Genomic DNA, 16,935 nt, shown 5'->3' with positions numbered 1-16,935 from the left:
GGCTGCACTCACGCACAAAGGTCATGGCCGTCACGAATTAAAACAGTGGCTGTTGGTGGGAATGCAAACTGGTGCAGCCACTCTGGAAGACAGTGTGGAGTTTCCTCAAAAAATTAAAACTAGATCTACCCTATGACCCAGCAATAGCACTGCTAGGAATTTACCCAAGGGATACAGGAGTGCTGACGCATAGGGGCACTTGTACCCCAATGTTTATAGCAGCACTCTCAACAATGGCCGAATTATGGAAGGACCCTAAATGTCCATCAACTGATGAATGGATAAAGAAGTGGTGCTTTATATACACAATGGAATACTACGCGGCAATGAGAAAGAATGAAATCTGGCCTTTTGCAGCAATGTGGATGGAACTGGAGAATGTTATGCTAAGTGAAATAAGCCATACAGAGAAAGACAGATACCATATGTTTTCACTCTTATGTGGATCCTGAGAAACTTAACAGAAGACCATGGGGGAGGGGAGGGGGGGGAAAAAGAGGTTAGAGTGGGAGAGAGCCAAAGCATAAGAGACTCTTAAAAACTGAGAACAAACTGAGGGTTGATGGGGGGTGGGAGGGAGGGGAAAGTGGGGGATGGGCATCGAGGAGGGCACCTGTTGGGATGAGCACTGGGTGTTGTATGGAAACCAATTTGGCAATAAATTTCATATATTAAAAAAAACAACAACAAAAACCCGAATTAAAACAGTGCGATGAGAGTACGTTTGGGACACTCCACAAGTTAGACTTCCCCGAGGATATGACCTTTCACCGGACCCCCAAAGGGGAGGCAGGACTAAATCAGGCAGAGAGCAGGGCCGAGAGCCTGTGGGGTGGTGGAAACCCACGAATGCGCCCTCGTGTTTCTCAGCCGGCGGTGTGGGTAGAATGGTTTTCGGCCACAGAAATGACGATGAATTCTTTCTCCTCCCGCCCCCAGACCCTCCTGGCCAGAGCACTCTATGACAACCACCCAGACTCCTTCTACGAGCTGGCTTTCTGCAGAGGAGACATCTTGACCATTCTAGAACAGAATGTGCCAGAAAGCGAGGGCTGGTGGAAGTGTCTGCTCCACGGGCGGCAAGGTCTGGCCCCTGCCAACCGCCTCCAACTGCTCCCTGAGGTCCCCGCAGACAGGCCCTGCCCCCTCTCCCTGAGAGGCCCGGGGGAAGCCCTCACCAGCTCCAAGGAGACCTACCAGGTGCCCACCCTGCTCAAGCCCCCGACTCCAGGCCCCGTCTACGAGCACATGAAGAGCTGGGTGGAGGGGCCCCCAGCCACCACTGCCCAAGTCTACGAACTCCCTGCCCCGCCCTCCAGAACCGGAATCATCTGTGAAAAGACCCTAAGCTTTCCGCAACAGGTATGCGTGTTTCCAAGTAAAACAGGTGGGGCAAAGGGTGTGTAAACTCAGGCAGGGGCTTCCCTCTGCCTTGAGTTCTTGGCGTCCTTCAGGAGATTAAATGTGCAAAGTGGGGACCTAAACCAGGCGTGATCCGGTGAACTTGTATTTGGCCCCCACTTCAGTTAGCACTGATATTCTCGACACCCCGGTGATTCCCTCGCTCTCCAAGACATCCATGCTTTACAGGAAATCAAATGTTGAGTGCACCCGCTCACAAAAGTATTTTGGATTTTCCCGGCACTAGGATGGGTTCAGGGGCGAGAAATTACTCAACAGGCTTAACATCTACACTCCCTTCAACCAAGAAACTTGACTCCCAGAATTGCTACAGAACTACACAAGAAGGCAAAGCTATATCTGGATGAGGAGGCCATGACCATTGTAACATTTTTTGTTATAGGGAAGAATCAAAGATGCCTAAACGTTTGTCGATGGGGAGATTGGATGGGGAGATTGGTTACATAAGTTTTGGCATACCTCTGCAACATATTAGGCTTGTGCGAAAAAAAGATGGAATCGTTCTTGGAGGCAAAAAAGAGCCATTTAAACAAAAATCAACCAAAAACCAAAACGACCCGTGTGTATGTATGTGTGCATGCTCACACATTGAAAGACCACACACCGGGGCGCCTGGGTGGCTCAGTGGTTAAGCATCCATTTCAGCTCAGGTCATGATCTCACGGTTTGTGAGTTCGAGCCCCACATCAGGCTCTGTGCTGACAGCTCAGAGCCTGAGGCCTGCTTTGGACTCTGTGTCTCCCTTTCTCTCTGCCCCTCCCCTGCTCACGCTGTGTCTCTCTCTCCTTCAAAAATAAATTTAAAATATTTTAAAAGAGAAAAGAAAGAAAGAAAGAAAGAAAGAAAGAAAGAAAGAAAGAAAGAAAGAAAGAAAGAAAACACACACCAACAGTGCTTCCTCTTTGGAAGTGGAATTGGTTAAGGAGAAAGTGAAAGAAGGCGTCCAGCAGGAACCTTTATTTCATTCACTCCTGTGTCCCCAGCACCTGGGACCGTGACTCCCATAGGTTGGTACTCAGTAAATATACAATGAGCAGAGAGATCAGAAAATGGATTTGTGTGTTTTATATGGCCTGTATGACAACTGCGATTTTAAAAAATAGCACTTAAAAAACAGAGGAAAAGAAGCATTAGGTAAATGCAGAATAAAAACTTTTTTTAAGAAGGAAAGCAATTTAAAAATCTTTTTAATGTTTATTTTTGAGAGAGGGAGAGACAGAGTGTGAGTGGGAGGGGCAGAGAGAGAGAGGGAGACAGAATCTTAGGCTCCAGGCTCTGAGCCATCAGCACAGAGCCCGATGCGGGGCTCGAACCCGCGAACTATGAGATCATGACCTGAGCCGAGGTCAGACCCTTAAGCGACTGAGCCACCCAGGCGCCCCGGAATGAAAGCAATTTAGAGAAGAAAGGAGAAAAACAGCGTATCGTTTCCCCCCAGGCCCAGGCCTTGATGAGGGGCTAGGCGTGCAGAACACATCTGCACGGTCTTCAGCCACTGTGGGCGTTTCCCGCATTGTACGCTTTGCTCTCGGCTCAAAGGACACTTCCCACCTGGCCAGAGCTCTGGGCAGGGGTCCTGGCTAAGTGTGTGTCCAGGAAGGACTCTCCCCCTGGTGTGCGTGCTGGGGGCCCTGGGAAGTTTCCACTAACCACCCAGGCCTCCTCCACACCACTTCCAATGACCTCTTCAAACGGAAAGGTGTTGGTTTCTTAAAATATTTTGAGTAGCTCAGATGTTCTAACCCCCCGGGCTGCCAGGCAGAGGACCAGACAGCCTTTACACGGAACAGCTGCCACCCAGGGGCGCTGGCTCCAAACCCCAGAAGGACGCTGCTCGAACCTACTGTGACAGCCCCTTTCTCTGGAACAGCTGGTCCACGTCGAAGCCTGGCATGTTCAGCTGCTGTCTGAGCAGCTGACTCAGAGCAGGGCCACGGTGTTGTTCCTCCGAGAACGAGTGGCCTTTGCCGAAGGCAAAGTTTGATTGGAGTCCCCCCCCTCCCCCCGTAAAAGACAAACAGGTGCGATGACTGTTGTTGACCAGGTACCCCGAGTGCCCGAGCCAGTCCAGGCTCCTCCAAGTTCAACGTTTGTTACGTGAATGAAGAGACCGGGGACAACATGGCACCTCATGACCGTGGACGTAACTTCTAGACTGGCGCTGTGATAAACAGAAAAGGGTCAGAGACTTGTCCTTACCATGAAGCGTGTCCGTGATTGGAGCCCTCGCTCGTGTGAGGCTGTGGCCGTTGACAGAAACCACAGCCACCAAAGGGGAATTCAGAAACCCGGGGCCCTTGGCCACTCGAGCAGGCTTTCTTAAGGTGGCCCCAGTAAAGCACCTGGGGAACTTTCCTGCCTTTTTCTCCTGCTTAAGTTGGAGAATCAGCAGTCCGGAGTCACCTGGCTGGGTCACCGGGCTTCTGGGGCAGCCACGGCCGTGCTGGGAGAGTGGACACGTCCCAACACCCTGTTTACCTGTCTGGCCCTGCCGTGTCTCAGTTCTCCTCGAGTTGTGCCTTCTGGTGATTCTAAGTAATTCCACTGTCTCTTCTGCTACGAGAAGGAAGGAGCTAGAAGAAATGGATGAAAACCAGTTGGGAATCTTCTGATCCGTGGAAAAGGCAGACCTCTCTGCGCCGCTCGTGTAATAACCTGGGAGTTAGCCTGACTCCGCGGCGGCCGGGGAAATGCATTCTGGGTGGAGCACTGGTTTATAGAATTAGGCAGGTCCAGCCGCTAGCTGGGAGCTGTTTTCCCACGGGCTGGGAACTGGCAGGTGGCCCACCTCACAGACTCCCCTCGTCCCTGTGCCAACTGTCCCTAGGTGAAGCTTGGCCAAAAGTCAAAAACCAAGAAGGTGAAAATAGGTCACCTTTCTCAAGTCCACTGATCCAGGACCCTACATGTCAGAATCAGACATCTCTATGGCTGGGAGAGACCTCTGTGGATCTGGGGAACAACTCTTCATTTTACAGATGAGAACGTTAGTTTCCAGGGAGGTGAAATGGCCCAGCCAGGGTCCCAGGGTGTCGAATACCAGAGACTGAAGCTTCCTCGTGCCCGTGTGGGGCTGACTCTGCCCCTAGACTTTGAACACCCTTGCTCTCCGTTTTCCTGACTCTGTGGCTGACACTGGTCTTTGCAGTTAGGTTGTATTTTATTTTTTTAGTTTATTTATTTATTTTTGAGAGAGAGCGCACGCGAGGGAAAAGAATGATTGGGGGAAGGGCAGAGACACAGGGGAACCGAGGATCCGAGGATCCGAAGCAGGGTCCGTGCAGACAGCAAAAAGCCGGATGGGGAGCTCAAACTCACAAACCGTGAGACCGTGACCTGAGCGAAAGTCAGACGCTTCACGGACTGAACCACCCAGGTGCCCCCGCAATTAGCTTTTTGTTGAGATTAATCTACAGATCCTCAGGGTACCTCTTAGTCACTAGTATCCATATCAAGAAATAGAACAAAACTAGCACCTCATGAGCCCCCCTCCCACCTTCTCTGAGTCACTTCCTCCAGGGTAACCACTATCTTGAGCTTTGTTTTACTTTTTATTCCAACTTCCTTAATATAATATACTAGCCCGACTTTTTTTTTTTTTTAATCACCATACAAAAAACACATCTGATGTTGGTTTGAATTCAGAAAGGGGAATCTTTCACATTTCAAGTGAAAAGGGTCCAACTTCCTGGTGGGATCACTCTCAGACCCACTAGTTCCCAAACTGGAGTTTCCATCTGTCCCCCCAAACCTTTCGAAACCATATTTCTCAAACATGTTCCTGAATTGATTGCCATCTTGAACCCATGTTTTCCAAGAAACACGGGCGTTTGTGAACCAGGTTCCTCTACCTGAAACTCTACATGCAGGAAAATCCCTTTGTCCTCTGCAGGTGGTCTTCAAGGCATGTGTGACCCACAGAGGCAGCTACATAAATAAAATGGGGCTTGGGGCCACAGGGAGTAGTAGGAAATGGAAGTCCATTTGGAAAAGCTCTGTGGTAGGGGAGAGCTTGGGGTTTTAGAATAAGTGGGAGCAGGAGGAAGAAAGAGTGGAGGTGATGGCGGATGGCATGGCTGGGGACACACCACGCGTGGTCCCTGGGGTTGGATGGGGCAGGCCTGTGGGATATGGGATTGAACCCAGACTGCGGTGGAGAACCACCGTCCTAAACCAATCAGCCTGAGACTGACAGGGACAAAGTCAGGTTCATTGCCCACCGGAGAGAGAGGGGTCACGTCGCATAGGGACCTCGGGGCATCTCACAAACAGAAGAAGGTAGCATACGTCGTGATGAGGTTGGGGAAAGTGGGGTTTAGCGTAAACAAAGCCTGTCTTGATAGGCTCTAAGCAAAACAGGGCAGTGTCTCAAGGGTCGGCATCGGCCCAGACTGCAAAGCTGATGCAGGCTGCTCCTTCCTTGGGGACTGCCAGGTTGAGGTGGATGTGGGACACCTGCTACCCGCCGTCTGAAGCTCTGTGTTGGGGATGAAAAGCCAGCCTGCCTCGCGGACGGGAGTAGGATGTTTCCTTCTCGCTGATAGAGCTTCAGGCCATAATGCTCCCGGGAGCCCAGGATTTTAGAGAACCAGGTTTCTCTGTAAGAAATAGTCATCACTCAGAAGGACGTTATTTTGACACTGGGCAGCTGAGTGCGTCCGGGGGAGACAGGTTTGTCCTGTCTGCTTTCCAGTTGCTTTATCTGAGTCTGTTATTCGGCCTGATGAGTGGGGGCCCCACTGTCTACTACCTACTGTCTCAAGCTGTACACATTCTTTCGCCCAAAACAAGCAGGTCGATTAGGAAATACGAGCACTCACTTCATGCCGGGCACAGAGCTGGGTCACCCCCCTGAACAAAGGGACCCCGATCTAGTCCTTTCCAGCCTGAATTGCCCTCCCGGTCTCCACACCTTCAGGTCCTAACCATCCACTCGATCCAATCCGGAAAGCCCCCCGCAGTGACAGGTTCCTGGCTGCCAGATGGGAAATGCAGTCGGCCTCTGACAGACTCTGTGGACTTGACCTTTTGCTCTCCTCAAGGCCCTGTCTCGCTTTCCAGCCTGTGTCCTGGCTCCGTCCATACTTTATTTCCTCCTTTAGACCTTGACCCTGGCAGACGGCACCCGCCCCCCTGGAAAATCACCCCTTCCGGCGCCCCTCCCGGAGACACTCTTGTTTGAGAGGGCTGACGTGGGGCCCCCGCAAATGTTTTATTTTAAAGTTTGTCAGGTGATTGGTTCTCTGGCCGGGTTTGGAAGCTGTCGCCCAGGAGCAGCTAGCCGGGTACCCGGTCTAGAGTGGACATTCACTGCAATCCAGTGACTCCAAGGCTGAGGCCACCATTGGTCTGGTCACCTCCCGCGGCCCCATCAGCCCTCAGCTGGAGCGACAAGTCCCGCGACCCGCCCCTGCCCCTTCCACACCCCCGATAGTCCCTTCACTTTACACCCTTAGAGCCTCTCTGCCTGCCTGGCTCACAGCTACATCCTCAGCATCATCGGGTGAACACATTAGTAACCTCGGGTTCGAATCACAGCCTCAGATCCCGAGCGAACTCAGAATCGTCTGGAGGCTGGCTGGTGCTGCATATCTCCACACTCCCTGGGAGCACTCGGAGACCCAGATTCAGGGCCCAGGACTCCCCAGGGGCACTCGGAGACCCAGATTCAGGGCCCAGGACTCCCCGGGGGCACTCGGAGACCCAGATTCAGGGCCCAGGACTCCCCGGGGGCACTCGGAGACCCAGATTCAGGGCCCAGGACTCTGCATTCTAAGCTGCTCCCTGCTGAGGCTGAGGGCAGGCAGAAGACTGCCCTCCACCACGGGACCCGCCCCTCTTATGTCCTGGGTCCCCCCCACCCCCGCCGTCTGAGCAAAGGGCCGCACATTATGGGTGCAGGGAGAACACCTCCACGCTGCGGGGGTGCCTTCACCATGTGAGGGTGACACGGAGCATGAGCTGTGGACACCACGGTGACGTTTCCTTCCCACGGCTCTTCTTTTTCTCCCCAAGGCCCTCTTCACGATTCCCAGACCCGCTCGGGCCTCGCTGCCTGCTCAGCCTTCCCAGGTGTATGACGTGCCGACCCAGAGCCGGGCCCCCCCGGTGCTGAAGGTGAGTCTCAGCCGTGGCCCTGCCCCACACGTGAGGCTCTCCGCGCCACCCAGATGGCTCCCCCGCATCCCTGCAGGCACCGGCCGCCTCTCCCACACCCCTTTTTGAACATCTCCCACCTGCAGGTTCCGAGGTGGGCCAGTGATCACCGGCTCGGGGACAAAGTCTCCTCCCTGGGCTCTGGGACAGGCCGGTCGCCTCCAGCCTCAGCCTCCCGAGATGCTCCCCCCCACCCCCCCACTTCTGGTCTGGCTCTTGCTCAGGTTCAGGTTCAGGTGTGACCCACATCTGGCCCTTGGACGAATACACTTGATCCCTTTGCCGTGACAGGTGCCAGGAGCACAGGCAGGGCCACGTGGGACAAGGAGGCGCTGGCCTTGGGCACAGAAGTCTTAAATAAAGACACATGCAGGACTCATCTCCCTCACCTCACCCTCACCCCGGCCCTCTCCACCCTGTTTGTTTGTTTGTTTAATGTTTATTTATTTTTGAGAGAGACAGAGCATGAGCAGGGGAGGGGCAGAGAGAGAGGGAGACACAGAATCCGAAGCAGCTCCAGGCTCCGAGCTGTCAGCACAGAGCCCGACACGGGGCTCGAACCCAAGAACCGTGAGATCATGACCTGAGCCAAAGTCAGATGCCTCAGCATCCACCCAGGTGCCCCACGAAGTCCCAATTTCCTTGATTCCTTTTAAAGTCAACCCTAAGGCTGACTTACAGAACTAAATGAGCCACTGTTTTTAACTCAGGCCAACTGCGTTTCGTTCTCTCTCTAGTTTGCCCCCATCTTCGGTCGAGAAGGCGAGCTTTTTAAAGCACAGGGTCCGTTGTTGAGAACATAACCACGTAAGCTTCCGCCTTGCAAGCGTCATGACCGGAAGCCCCTAAGTTTTCAGTGGTTTGCATTTTCATTTGGAAAAAACACTGGAGTGGGCAGAGTCTGCGATGTGCGTCCATCGGGAGGGAAAAATCCAAGCTATCCTTTTCGGTCTCTCCCCAGGAGCCAGAGAAGCAGCAGTTATATGATGTACCCGCCAGCCCCCAAAAGGCAGGACTTGGTCCCTTGGCCAGCCAACCAAGTGTGAGTATGATGAGACGCAGAGATTTGCTGCTAGGAAAACGTGAGCCTCCTCCGGGACGTTTTATCAGCGTGGTCCAAAGTAGGGATACAAATGCCTCACAGCAGAACTTATTTCATTTGGAAACCCGATGGCAGTGATGTTCAGGAACAGGGTGGGCGATGTGGTTTGGGTGAGTCCTCTAGCTTCTCCGTGCCTCAGTTTCTTATGACGGACTAATTGTGAGAATTGAGAAATTCCTGCAGAGGACCTACTACAGTGCTTGGCAAAACTGAGATCCACAGAGCAAAAGCCCAGTGGATCTCAGTTAAACGCTTATTATTCTATACCTCACAGATGTGTGAAAGTAGGTTTTTACTTATTGGAGAGACGCCTTAATTTGAAAATCTGGAACCCGTGTTCATCGTTGAATTCTGTCCCGTGTATAAGATGCATATGCCTGTACCCAAGGTTATCAGGGAAGGCCTTACAAAAGAGGGGACATCCCCACAGGGTCGTGAGGGTTGCATAGGAGTTTGTTAGGTAGAAAGGAAAGGGTGGGGAGGGCTTTTAGAACAGAAGGGCTGGTTTGGGCAAAATGAAATACAGTGGGCTCAGGGAGTACTCAGGGAGTTCAGGGGACAGTAAACAGCCTGGGCGACTGGACCCACAAGGAAGGTGGTGGCAGGAGTGGTGTGGAGGCCTGAAGGTGGGTGCAACCAGACTGTGAAGGGCCTTGAGCAAAAACAGCAATGGGGGCCGCTGAAGAAGCTGGAGTAGGGGAGTGACAATCAGATTTTTAAGAAGCACAGTACCTGGCATTTAGGAGGCCCTCAGCCTAACACACGTTCGTCAAAGGAGTGGCTCACACCCTCTCTTTATCGCTACTAAGCTGGGCAATTTTGTTTGGTTCTTCACAGGGGCAGGGTGCTCCCCTGACGTCAGCGATCGCCTTGAGGCAAGGCGGCTACAACACGTTACCGAGCCCTCAGAAATCTGAGTGGATTTATGACACGCCAGTATCTCCAGAAAAAGCTAGTACGAGAAACGCATCTCTAAGCAGCTTTGCAGAAGGATCGGGGCCCCACACTCCCCCCAGTACATGCTGCTCCCCCCAGTATATGTCCAGCCTCCACTGTCCTCCAAATAGCAGAGCAAGGTCCCTCGATCCATACCTGCACAAAAATGTGCCCATGCAGAAAAAACTCAGCCTTCCAGAAATTCCTACGTATAAATTTCTGGCCTCGAGGGACACGTTCCCCTTGGACGAAGGCGTCGGCTACAAGGTTCCTTCCAGCTTTCTGATTCCCCGCGCGGAACAGCAGAACACCAAGCCAAACATTTATGACATCCCTAAAGCAACGCCGAGAGGCCCTCAGGCCCAGCACGAGCTGGGGGGTGCCGACGGGGCTTCAGAGAACGTCACGGACCGTGGCTCCTCGTGGCTCTCGGGACGGCCACCATCGCTGTCTCCGGAACCGGACAGCCTGTCCGTTTCCAGCTCCGACAGCCGAGCCAGCATTGTCTCCTGCTCCTCCACGGCCACGGACTCTTCGTCCAGCTCCTGCGCGGAGGAGGCAGGGAAGGAGCTCTGCTTGGACCTGGACTGGGCCCGAGAGACAGCAGCGTCTCTGCAGCACAAGGTGGCCGGCTCTGTCGCAAGCCTGATGCTCTTTGTCAGCAGGAGGTGGAGGTTCAGAGACTATCTGGAGGCCAACGTCAGTGCCATCCGCAGGGCCGCCGACCACGTGGAGGAATCTTTGAGGGCTTTCCTGGATTTTGCCCGCACGGTCCGTGGGCCCGCCTGCAACCTCAGTGACACTCACCTTCAGGCCAGAATTAGGGACCAGCTACAGACGATCTCCAACTCCTACCAGATCCTGCTCGGAACGAAGGAGAGCCTGGATAGCTGCGATTGGTCCCTGGAAGTCCTCGTGACGGACGAAGCCCAAAACAGCCCGGACGACCTCGAGAGATTTGTCACGGTGGCGCGGATGGTTCCGGAAGACGTCAAGAGGTTTGCCTCCATGGTCATTGCCAACGGGAAGCTCCTTTTCAAGCAGAACTGTGAAAAGGGAGACACCTTGCAAGTGACCCCAGACGCACAATTTAAGTTTGCCGAATGCATCCAGCTTCCCCGAAGAGAAATGGAATTGTACCAAAGAAGTGCTCCTTTTGATAAACAGAAGGAGAGGGAGCACTCCCCTGAAATACTAAAGAAAAACGGGACGAGTATCTGTGAACAGGTGAGTTTCGAGTGGTATAACACAAAGAGCCCTTCAAATTTTATCTGGAGACGTCGCCCATCAGTTAGATGCTGAGAATCCTTCAGTAATTGTTAGAAACAGTTCAATAACTGAATATCGAATGATGATAATCTTTCGATAATTTCTGAGAGACACTGGTTCCATTTTCCAGAAGATGAAATTCATGGAAGTGCTGTTCTAGATGAAATCTTATTAAGAAGATAGGCATTTGAACATTCAGGCAGATAGGACGTCTTCTGGAAACGTGGTATCTTGGGGTTTATCTCTAACACTAGGGTTACAAAGGCCTTTGAAACCCTTTTGAAATCTGTTCTTTGAGCACATTTTTTAAGCTCACCGCCGAGTTTCCTTGCATTTTTGAAAGTCGTAGATTTAGTCATTGTCTCTGTGTTTCTTAGAAACAGAACAGGAAGTGTAAACACTCTTCCAAATCGTGTGTGTTCTTAGCAGCCTCCAGCCTTCATTTACTGTTAGCAATACTTGGCTGCGTGAATTCAGACACGATAGAAAAAGAGCCTTTGGTTCGAGGATTGCGAATGTCAAGGGGTACAGCAGGTAACCTGGGGGCTGTGTCAACACGACTTGATCCCTTTTAGCCCCAATCTTGTGTGGTATTCTGTCAAAATGCCTGGTGGTTGGTGTAACAGCTTAACACATTCTAGAGAAGGCAGAAACCTGGGTGTTTTTCATTCCCTATTTTAAAAATATAGATATAGATATAAAGAGGTATAAAATACATAAATATAAGCATATATAATTTTTAAACTATGTGTCCTTGTATCAGGCCATGTGGGTAGGCAGAATTTAGCCCTGGGTCTGGCAAAGTTTCCTTTGTTGAAAAAAAAAAAGGCACCAGGGGGCAAAACTATTCACAAAAATAAAAAGATAAATGCTTGAGTTCTTTTTTTTTTTATTAAATTTTTTTTTAGCGTTTATTTATTTTTGAGACAGAGAGAGACAGAGCGTGAACAGGGGAGGGGCAGAGAGAGAGGGAGACACAGAATCGGAAGCAGGTTCCAGGCTCTGAGCCATCAGCCCAGAGCCCGACACGGGGCTCGAACTCACGGACCGTGAGATCGTGACCTGAGCTGAAGTCGGACGCTCAACCGACTGAGCCACACAGGCACCCCTTGAGTTTTTTTTTTTTTTTTAATGTTTATTTATTTTTGAGAGAGAGAGACAGAGCACAAGAGGAGATGGGAGGAGATAGCAGAGAGAGAGGGAGACAGAATCCGAAGCAGGCTCCAGGCTCGGAGCTGTCAGCACAGAGCCCGACGCGGGGCTCGAGCCCACAAAGGGAGATCACGACCCGAGCTGAAGTCGGACGCTCTACTGACTGAGCCACCCAGGCACCCCAAAATGCCCACCTTTTAAAGTAGACTTAAACACCTCTGAACCGTGTCGAAACCACTCACGTTGGTAATCGGAAGGGATTTTATTTTTCAGAAGTTGCCTAATCTAGAAGAGACAGGAAAACCCATCTTGGAACAAAGGTTGGATGAAAACAAAAACCTGGGAGCACAGGTAAGTGACAGGGCCGGCTCGCCCGTCTTTCTGCCTCGCGTGCTTCATCTCTAGAGATAACTCCTGCTATGAACAAGTCAGCATGATAGCCGTGATCCACGACGCCTTGGGAATAGATGTGGTGTTTGGGATGGTCCTTCCTATTTGCAGTAGAAGGAGCCCCGGAGATGAACAAGTCCAACGAGCCCCAGAATGTGGAGCATGATCCTTGAACCATGAGTGACAGCTCTGGGCGTCGCAGGTTTAGCGTGGGTGGGACTGACATGGTGTTCGATACCATGGATGCACATTCCCTTTGACATTCTCTTTTAATGTTTCTGGTTACAACAGGAAAACCATTTTGGTTTGGGGCTTATGTGTCACCAACGCCTCTGTGACACTTGATGTTCTATCTTTTTCAAAAACATTCAAAGATGTTATCGTGGTGCTTATTTTTGTTGGTTCCTTCTTACCGGTGACATATGACAGTGGTTTTCCAGTCACCAATTTGAAAAGTTTCCTTTAAGGTAATAGAGGTAAAACCAGCGGGTTCCTTTAAAGACAAAGATGAAGCAAGTCAAGGTGAAGAAGGAAGCAGACAGGGCATCCCTGGTGAAGGTTGTCTGAGTACCTAGAGCCTGGAGAACAGGGAACCAGATCAGCTCCCTGGCTGGGGGCTGGGTGTGAGTGGAAGAGAGAAGGACAGAGACGTCTGATCATGTGGACATCTCGGGGGCAAATTGGGACGAGAACCCTCGTCTGAAAGTCTGAGATCAGGGTGCCAGCTTGGGCAGATCCTGGTGAGGGCTCTCCTCTGTCTTCTCATTGTGTCCTCAGGTGGCAGAGAGCAGAGACAAGGGCTCCAACAAGGGCACTAATCCCATCCCAGGGCCCCACCCAAATGACCTCATCTAATCCTAGTTACCTCCCAAAGGCCCATCTCCTACTACCTTCACCTTAGCGGGTGGCGTTTCAACATATGAAGTCAGACCCTAACGCTGAGTTCTTCTAGGCTGTGAGCTTTGAGATCACAGGTGGATGAGAGAACATGCAGTTTCATGAAAAGACTAAGACATTCAGACTTAGCTGACTCCGCCTAGAACTCTGGATCTTTATTTTACAAAATGAATGACCATAGGCAGCCCTTTGCTTCAGGGAGCATCAATCTCCCCACCTGTAACCTAACAAAGAGGCTTTTGATGATCCCCTGGAGTGGTTGCCACTAAAAATTTTTTTTTAATGTTTATTTATTCTTGAGAGAGAGAGACAGAGAGAGAGAGCAGGGGAGGGACAGAGAGAGGGAGACACAGAATCCGAAGCAGCTCCAGGCTCCGAGCTGTCAGCACAGAGCCTGATGCAGGACTTGAACGCACAAACCGTGAGATCATGACCCGAGCTGAAGTCAGACTCTTAACCAACTGAGCCACCCAGGCACCCTTTGCTGAGAATCTTCGATAGTGCCTAGGCTTTGGGAAGACATCGGTTCCATATTTCAGAAACTAAAACTCATGAAAGGAAAACTCTAAATGAAACCTTATTAGCAAGTTAGAGAAATATTGTATTAGGACAGATAGGTCAGCGTATTTGGATTTCTTCCGGAAATTTGGGGGGATCAGGTTTATTGCCGATGCTGAAATTAGGAAGGATTTTTTGAAAATTCCGTTCTTTGAGTAAATTTTTAAATCTCATCGAGTTTTCTTGCATTCTTTAAGGTTATAGATTTATTCATTGTCAATGTGTTTCTCTCTTTTTTTAAGTTTCTTTATTTCTCTTGAGAGAGACAGAGACAGTGCCAGCAGGGGGAGGGGCAGAGAGAGAGGGAGAATCCCAAGCAGGCTCCACACTGTCAGCACAGAGCCCGATGCGGGGCTCAGACCCACGAACCGTGGGATCAAGGCCTGAGTGAGATCGTGACCTGAGCTGAAGTTGGACACTTAACCAACGGAGCCACCCAGGCACCTCTGTCCATTTGCCTCTTAGAACGGGCTTCTAATGGTTTGTTGAGAATACTGAATGAGATTTTATGTATTTAACACGTAAGATTATATATACAGTGCAATATATAATATTGTATATGTAAATACCATACTTTATATGTAACCGTGCTTTGAAAACATTTACATTAATTTGTTAGGCAAATGGTACACGGTGGGGCTCCCCACACAAAACTGTACTTTTTCTGATATAAAGTCTAGAACGTTGAGCAAAACAGGAAAAGGGAGACACCCACAGCCTGGCGATCAAATCTGCCTCTGATCGATTACTTTCCTCCGTCTTCCAGCATCCTTGTTCCCCCACCCCCCGGCCTCTGAGTCAGCAGAACCCTGAGAAGAGATTCCACCTTTCTCAACACTGCCGGCTCTATTTCGGGGCACTGTTCAAAGCCATCGGCGTATTTAACAGCAGCCTGAGCAACAGCCAGCCCCCCGAGATCTTCATCGCGCAGAGCAAGCTGGTCATCATGGTGGGACAGAAGCTGGTGGATACGCTGTGCCAGGAGACCCAGGAGAGGGACATGCGCAATGAGATCCTCTGTGGCAGCAGCCACCTTTGCAGCCTGCTCAAGAACCTCGCGCTGGCCACCAAGCACGCCGTGCTCAAGTACCCCAGCCCGGCAGCCCTGGGGCACCTCCAGGCCGAGGCCCAGAAGCTGGAACAACACACTCGGCAATTCAGGGGTGCGCTGGAATGAGCCTCCTTCCCCCGCCTTCTCCCTGTTCACCTCTTAGCTTCAACTTGCCAGTCCCCAGCCGTGCAACTGTGTCCTATGCGAAAAGCCAGCCCGGGGCCACAGCAATGGGCAGAAACAGCCACGGTGGCCAAAGCCGGTATTGCCAAGGGGCCAAGCTACCCCAGGACATTGACTTATCCCATAGAGAGCCAGGTATTAAGTAAGGACCTCGCTAAGGTTTTAGCACAGCATGTGGGGTCGGCGTACCAAGTGACGTGGTAGAAACCAATTTTATGTTGGTTGAATGCACGCCTGTCTTAAATTCACTCATTCAACACTTATTTATTGGGCATGTACTATATGTCAGATTCTAGGTGCTGGGCGTATAGCAGTGAATCAGAGCCCTTGACCTCAGGGAGTTTACAATCCAGTGGGGAGAGGGACAAATGATGGAGAGATACATATACAACGTATCAGATGCTAGGGTGAAAGTCAAGGAGGAGGGACTTGTTTTCAGATGATCAATTCCTATTGCGACCGTTAGCAACTGTTCTGTTTTTCATTTCGGACTGACTTAATTCTGTGAGATTTGGTACAAATTATGTATCTGCCTCTTACACTCTGTACATATTTGCTGTTTTATCTTAATCAAGTTAAAGACGCATGTTCTGTTTCCAACATAACACGTTCTGTTGGGTTCCTTGTTAATTTATTTTGTGTATCACAGATTCTGTGTCGGTAAATTCAGCATGCCCAATCAGAAAAGGCTGATGCTTCAACAGTCTCAAATCTGTCACCGTTTATAACGTTACGTAAATATAATCGTGACTCAAAACATCCTTCGTAGCAATCCTTTCCTTGGAAGAGTCGTTGATCCGTATCACCCGGGTTCTGGGGCCGAAGCAAAGCCTCCGATACTGACTCGTCTTACTCAAATGCTTCTCCCGGACGTGTGCAAGGAGACGCAGTAGAGGCCAAGTGCTCATGCGCAAGGCTAGCACGGAAAAGGCAAAGCCGTCCCTCGAGGTGGTGCAGGCAGGAGGTATGGTGTGGACAGGACACCGACTGCCGGGCACGGGTCTGAAGGTGGTGCAGGAAGCGCCTCTCGAATCAAACCACCTCCTTTTCCGCTCTTGCAGCTGGGACTTCAGCTCCTGTTGCTATGGTTACAGCATCCCCTCCACACACCTCAGCCACTAAACGCCTTCTGCATTTCGGGCTGCAAGTGACCCGAAGTATCACCAGATCCAGGCTCTTCGCCCGGTCGGCACTTCTAGATTGTTGACTGCTAGAAGGCTGGTTATTTTCACCGAGTTACTCTTAGGGTCCCTAAAGGAGGACCGCGTCTTTTGTGGGGCTGGCTTGGTTCTCTCCGCCAGAACAGGGAGGCCCCGTTCTTTGAACAGCCGTGATCGGTATCAGTTAGAACTCCTTCTGTTGGAAGCGATCAAAAACCATATCCAATCTTTCTTAAGCAACAGAGGAAATTTATTGACTCAAGTATCTTAAAATAGCCCAGGGGCAGCCTGGCGTTAAGGCCGGCTGGTGTGGGTGCCCAGTTTCTCAGTCCCACTTGCTCTGTGTTAACACTCATGATTGCAAGGCGGCTGCCCCAGGTTATATCCTTGGCTTGTAGCCAAAGGAGAAGAAAATGGTTTGATTCTGCTTGTGCTGGCTTAGAGCAAGTGCCTGCCCCTGAAAGCCCACGACAAGCAGGGCATGTAATACCCAGGTTGACCTAGACGGGATTCACCCACATGCACACACACACACACACACACACAGTCCCATGTGTCTGGAGAGAGGGAGAAGAATGGCCCTCCCAACACCTATCACGTGTCTGAGATCCCCCTGCTTTAAATCAACAAGTGAGCCTGCCAGTTTCATAGATGCTGAG

General features: G+C 51.1%; 1 protein-coding gene across 1 annotated transcript in view; it reads left to right on the top strand.

Moving 5' to 3' along the window:
- Positions 1-15,877, top strand: part of CASS4 (Cas scaffold protein family member 4) — a 37,956-nt gene extending 22,079 nt beyond the window's left edge. Inside the window, exons 2-7 of the mRNA XM_019458096.2 lie at positions 940-1,362; positions 7,438-7,539; positions 8,540-8,620; positions 9,518-10,843; positions 12,311-12,388; positions 14,649-15,877. Coding sequence (XP_019313641.2) covers positions 940-1,362; positions 7,438-7,539; positions 8,540-8,620; positions 9,518-10,843; positions 12,311-12,388; positions 14,649-15,059 — 2,421 coding nt within the window. The 3' untranslated portion in view covers positions 15,060-15,877. The remainder of the gene's footprint in view (positions 1-939; positions 1,363-7,437; positions 7,540-8,539; positions 8,621-9,517; positions 10,844-12,310; positions 12,389-14,648) is intronic.
- The last annotated feature ends 1,058 nt before the right edge of the window (positions 15,878-16,935 follow it).

Source organism: Panthera pardus, unplaced genomic scaffold (genome assembly GCF_024362965.1).
Source record: "Panthera pardus isolate Hobbes unplaced genomic scaffold, ASM2436296v1 HiC_scaffold_25, whole genome shotgun sequence".
Lineage (NCBI taxonomy): Eukaryota > Metazoa > Chordata > Mammalia > Carnivora > Felidae > Panthera > Panthera pardus.
The sequence above is the reverse complement of the archived record's forward strand: the minus strand, read 5'-3'. Positions and strand labels throughout refer to the sequence as shown.